The 6000-nt window shown below is 47.5% G+C and overlaps 1 protein-coding gene across 1 annotated transcript in view; it reads right to left on the bottom strand.

Moving 5' to 3' along the window:
• The window catches only part of LOC107108051 (tyrosine-protein kinase SgK223), a 95877-nt gene that overhangs the window by 12774 nt on the left and 77103 nt on the right, over positions 1-6000 (bottom strand). Inside the window, exon 5 of the mRNA XM_015408435.1 lies at positions 1629-1786. Within this exon, the coding sequence (XP_015263921.1) occupies positions 1629-1786 (158 nt within the window). The remainder of the gene's footprint in view (positions 1-1628; positions 1787-6000) is intronic.

Here is a 6000-nt window from a genome sequence, read left to right as displayed (position 1 = left end):
GAAAACCCTACAATGTGGGTGAGAAGTCGACCCATCCACCGCCAGCTCCCCCCCCCCACCTTGAAACTGCCTTTTTAGAACCCCTCAGTGGGGTTTTCATGACAGGAGGTGCCTCCTACTGACAGAAAAACTGCCTTAAAAAAATTCAGGAGGGAAAGTACGGGTGAGGGAGGGTTCAGCTCCCCCAGTCCAGGGTGTGCTTTAAATTACTGTCCACCCCCAGCCATCCCCAGTTGGCTCAGAGGGATCCAAATACGTTGGCTGAGAGAGGATTTGATTTGGCTCAGACAGGTCTCCCTCAAGTCCAAGATTCTGCCTGTAGAGGTGGTGGAAAGTGATATCAAGTGGCAACCAACTTATGGCGAACCCACCCTGACCTGGATAGCCCAGGCTAGCTCGATCCCATCTGATCTCAGAAGCTAAGCAGGGTCGGCCCTGGCTATATTTGGATGGGCGACCTCCAAGGAATACCAGGGTCGTGATGCCGAGGCAGGCAATGGCAAAACCACCTCTGAAATGTCTCTTGCCTTAAAAACAAGTTTAGCTCGCCACCTAGTGGTGCTTAACACTAAAGAGCTAGAACTTCATGGTGCCAGACAAGTTTAGGATCTCCTAGCTATTCTACGCGCACTGCCATAGGACAATTATTCATTATTATTATGGGACCCCGTAGGGGTTTCAAAGCTGGAGACCTTCAGGTGATTTGCCATTGCCTGCCTCTCTGTAGTGACAGGGACGTCCTTGGTGGTGTCCCATCCCAGGACTAACCAGGGCGGACTCCACTTACCTTCCAAGATCTGATGAAGATAAGATGCCTGTTGTAAACCCCAATGTGCTTGGATACCAGCAATCTTAAAAACTGAAGCATGGATGTGGAAGTCTACAAAGGTCCACAGAAGTCTTCAGTTAAGCCTTACAAACTAAGCAGAATGTAGCCTCTATGACCATACTGCACGTAAATCCCTCCAAATGAGTAAACCAATGTTTTTGGAAACGGGAGTCAACACTGTATGGTGCTTGGAAGGAGGGGTGGGGGGAAGGCTCTCTACTGTTGAACTGGTCATCGGCTGCCAAAGAACAGGAGAGCTGGAACAGAATGGAACAGAATAAATATTTAAACAATTGAGGAAACCTACGTGAGGGCTTGGGGGGGGGGGAAGCGTACTTGCTCAGCAGCAGATACTTAGAAAAAGTTTGCTTTTCTGCCATACTGCATTCTTTAAAAGGGTATGTAAGATACATATTATAGAAGAGTTCCCCAAAACGTTTGCTAGCTGAGGCACATCGTTTTTGCAAATTAAAGAAGAAGAGGAGAAGAGATTGGATTTATACCCTGCCCTTCACTACCCAAAGGTGTCTCAGAGTGGCTTACAAACTCCTTTCCCTTCCCCTCCCCACAACAGACACCCTGTGAGGTAGGTGGGGCTGAGAGAGCTCTTGACAGAAACTGCTCTTTTTCAAGAACAGCTCTTATCAGAACTACGGCTTGCCCAAGGTCATCCAGTCAGGTGCATGTGGAGGAGTGGGGAATCAAACCCAGCCTAGTGGGCAGAGCTGCCTCTGCACGCAAGATGGCTGCTCGGGCAAGTTACGACAATCCCACCCCTAAACATCCGAAATTTGTCTACCTCCATTGCTGAACGCAGTGGTGTCCAAATGCAAACTGTCCGTGGAGCCGGCTGTGAAAGTGACGTGGACCGCCTGGAAAGGTGGGCTGTGGCTTTCTGCAGCGTCACCTCTGAGCTTCTCCAAATCAGAATTACTCTTGTTCATTTTTAAAAAATGCCTAGAAAGGGAAACGGAGAGAATTACACACAAGAATGTCAGGCGTTCGTACAAAAGGCGCATTGCATCGGGTTTGGAAGACTGGAGGCACGCCTGCACCAGGATCCAAGACAGGGGGGCTTTTGAGGTGGTTCATTTGGTCTCTCTTGCCTCACCGGCCCAGAGGCGCAACGATCAGCAGAAGAACAATGAGAGATCAGAGAAAAGCGGCCATACAAACAGCGGAACAATCTCGACGACACATGAAACTGCCGTGTCACGAAAATTAAGTAGGTCTCCACTCGTTCAGTGTGTGGAGAATACCTTGTAAGCAGTGATCCCTCTAAGCTGAGTTAGTGTGAGCTAGCTCAACATTTTTTAGCCTCCGGCTCACAGATTTTTGTCTCAGCTCAGGAAGGATGGTTCCAGAGCAAACCTGTTTATGCAGTAGCCAGATTGCTTGCTCACAACTTTAATGCCAGCAGCTCACAAAGTAGAATTTTTTTCTCAGAAGACTTCAGAGATTAGAGGGAGCATTGCTTGTAAGTTGCACTGGACAGTCCAGAAGAAAAACAAGAGACAAATGGAAGAAACAAAAAACAAAACAAAAAACCCCAGTTACTTTTGAGTATTTCTTGTGACAAGGCTGCTGCTTATTCATAAAATGTGGTACCCATTGTCGCCATGGTAAGGACCCAGTGTTTTTAGAAAGTGGGTGGAGCCGGATGGGGCTCCTGCTCAGCAGGGCTTCTGATTGGCCGCTGGAGATCTGATAGGCTGTGCAGATTCAACTACTAGGTGGCAGCTGTGTGCGTCTTGGCCTCCCACGATGGCCATTTTGTGGTTGGCTCCGCCTCCCACAATGGCGATTTCATAGTTGTACCCGATGCCCTGTGTCAGAATTCCAAAGGTATCCACAGGCTCAAAATGGTTGGGGACCCCTGGGGTAGACAATCAAAATGGTCACTTGAAAAAAAAGAGCAAGGGGCAACATTTACTCACAAGGACATTTACTTTATGCTCCAGTGTGCCTCTGTGCCTCAGTGTTGGTGATGGGGGAATAGTCTTTGTGATGTCTATCCAACAGTGATATGCGCTTGTGCATTCAGCCTCCTTCACTGGCTATCTGCACTGCTCTTTTCCACATCCCCGTTTCGACACTGCAGTTTTTGCATATGCAACAAGACAGATTATTTGCTCTAGCAGGTCATGTAGGACTCCTCTACTTCCCATCTTCAAAAGGACTGTGCCCTGGTTTTTGCTTGCAGAAGGCAGAGAGCAAATCTGCTCATTTTCTGCTCACAGCACAGTGTCCTCCTAACCACACGCAGAAAGTGACCAAACTGGGTTGACAGTTCATTTAAAAAAAAAAAAGATTCACCCCTAACAGGCAAGCCATCTTTCTGATTAAAAACAAACTTCTTACCTACCCTGACGTTTCTTTATTGGATAGCTGAAGATCTTCCACCAAAAAACCCCAACAACAACCCCCCCCCCTGCAAAATTATTGTCTCACTGCTGTGGACCACTGTTGTTGAAATATATATATATATATACTGTGAACGTAATTGGAAATTCCACCTGTGCTACACCAAGGATGCGATGACAGGAGAATGCGATGCTATTTTCTCACACGTCTGCTCAGTTATGCTTCAGCCTTTTAACAAGAGCTCATTCCCCCAGTTCCTAGCACATCATCCACACTTCTCTCGAATTCAAAGGAACTTACGTTCCGCTGCAGATCGTGCCCTTGGATTCACCAGAAGCCTTACATGCCACATTAACGTATGACGCTTTCCCCAAATCATCTAGACGACAACTTTGTAAAGTAGACTAGAACAGTGATACTCATCTTAGAGCCAAAATAGATACATGCTGGCCCAGACCTGGTGGGACTCTCTGTCAAAGGACATCAGGGCCCTGCGGGATCTTATGCAATTAGTTTCTCTTGTTGGTATAGTTTTGTATAGAATTGTACTACTATGTCTTTGATTTCTTCCGACCTGTATTTCAGGTCCTTCTTTTCATCTTTTAAGGCAACAATAGTCCTTTTCGCTCTTTCTTTTCTTAGTTTGAAAGCTAGCCATCTCGTTGGCTTATTTGCATTCTCGAAAAAATTTTGTTTTGTGTATTCCAATTTTCTGGCTAGTTCTTGAGATAGTAAAAGATATTATGTCTTGTACAGCACCCAGAGCCTGGCATAAGCTGAGATAGGATGATTAATAGATGATGATGATGATGATGATGGAGTTCTACATTAGGAACTCTGGGCTATTTTTAAAAGCTTGACTTTCAGGATTCGAATTAGGACCCTGGGGAGGAAAGAGGGTAGGCTTAGAACCCTCCTCCATGTGGATCAGACTCGCCCTCTCTCCTGACCTGGATAGCCCAGGCTAGCCGGATCTCATCAGATCTCAGAAACTAAGGAGGGTCAGCCATGGCTAGTATTTGGAAGGGCGACCTCCAAGGAATTCCAGCGGCATGACACAGGGTCAGGCAGTGGCAAACCACCTCTGAAACATCTCTTGCCTTAAAAATAAATTTAGCTCGCCACCTAGTGGTACATAAAACTAAAAGAGCTGGGACTGCTGGCTGCCACACAATCTTACGATCTCCTGGCCTGACTACACACACTGCCATGTGATAATTAATTAATTAATTCACCCTCTCCACAGTGCTTGAAAATTATGTTTTAAAAAAAATAATCTTCTGGAGGTCTGAACATAGAACTTTTAGCACATGTCTTGTCTGGCACTTGCAAAGAAGAGGAGTTTGGATTTGTACCCCGCCCTTCACGACCCAAAGGAGTCTCAGAGCGGCTTACAATCTCCTTTCTCTCCCCCTCCCCACAACAGACACCCTATGAAGTAAGTGGGGGCTGAGAGAGTTCTTTCGAGAACTGCTCATGAGAGAACTTGTGACTGACCCAAGGTCACACCAGCAGCTGCATGTGGAGGCGTGGGGAATCAAACCTGGTTCTCCCAGGTTAGAGTCTGCGCTCCTAACCACTACACCAAACTGGGTCTCGGAAGGGAACCAAGAGCAACACAGTGGCTTTAGACACTCATGTCCAAAGGGACCTTTGAACTGCTGTTGCTTCTGCAACCAGCTCTTCCTCAGTTCAGCGTCTTAACCACTTGAGCCACCGCAGCTCATGTCCAAAGGGACCTTTGAACTGGTGTTGCTTCTGCAACCAGCTCTTCCTCAGCAGCGGTTTTTCTTTTGACTTCTGCACAACACTGATGTTGTTCTGCAGACCTTGTGGGCTTCCCCAGACTCCGCTGAAGGTTTCCCGAAACCACCTATGGCACAATTTCCCCCCAAAGACTGTACCGATTGCGAGTTTGGGGAAAGGTATAGATGGGAAGTTCCAGACTTCCTTTCGCCTCCCCACATCCGGCGCTGTTTCCCCCCCTCAACCTAGCAGCTTTCTGCTGGGTCCCCCCCCTTTTTAAATTATCAGTAGTAGGTATATCATTATTTTTAAAAACCCTGGCAGAGGCAAGGGGAGGAGATGGAGGGTGGGGGGAAAGCACAGAGAAGATATCTGTGCAGAGCTTCTACTGCAATGTGAGGGAGACAGAGAAATCCCCCCCCCCCCGGGCGGAAGCAACCTGGGGCTTTCCTGCTCACAGCTCATGCTGGTAACTGCTCCACTCCACTTGCAACAGCCTCCACAGACCCATGGCAGATTTTACTTCAGGCAAATTATTGGCAACAAGCTCATTGCTTTTCTCGGTCAGACAAACTAAACCCAAACTATGAAGTTAGTTGTGCATTTCCCACAAGCCCCCTATTTCTTCTTAGAGGAAAACGGACCACCACAGACCTTCCTCTTCATTCAACTTTACTAAGGAAAATGCAAGGGCCAGTGTGGTGCAGTGGTTAAGAGTGTCAAACAAGTACCTGGGAGATCCAGGTTCGAATCCCCACTCGTGCCATAGATTTGCTGGGTGCCCTTGGGCCAGTCACACACTCCCAGCCTACCTCACAGGCAAGGCTCCCTCTGAGGTCTTGTGAGCAAAAATTCTACTTTGTGAGCTACTGGCATTAAAGTTGTGAGCGAGCGATTTGGCTGCTGCATAAATCAGTTTGCTCTGGAGCCATCCCTTCCTGAGCTGAGACAAAAATGCATGAGCTGGAGGCTAAAAAACTGTGAGCTAGCTCACACTAACTCAGTTTAGAGGGAACACTGCTCACAGGGTTGGTGTGAGGGTAAAAAGGAGGAAAGGAGAA

Source organism: Gekko japonicus, unplaced genomic scaffold (assembly GCF_001447785.1).
Source record: "Gekko japonicus isolate JY-2015 unplaced genomic scaffold, Gekko_japonicus_V1.1 scaffold853, whole genome shotgun sequence".
Taxonomy (NCBI): domain Eukaryota; kingdom Metazoa; phylum Chordata; class Lepidosauria; order Squamata; family Gekkonidae; genus Gekko; species Gekko japonicus.
Note: the sequence above shows the minus strand (reverse complement) of the source record. Positions and strands in the feature narration are given on the sequence as shown.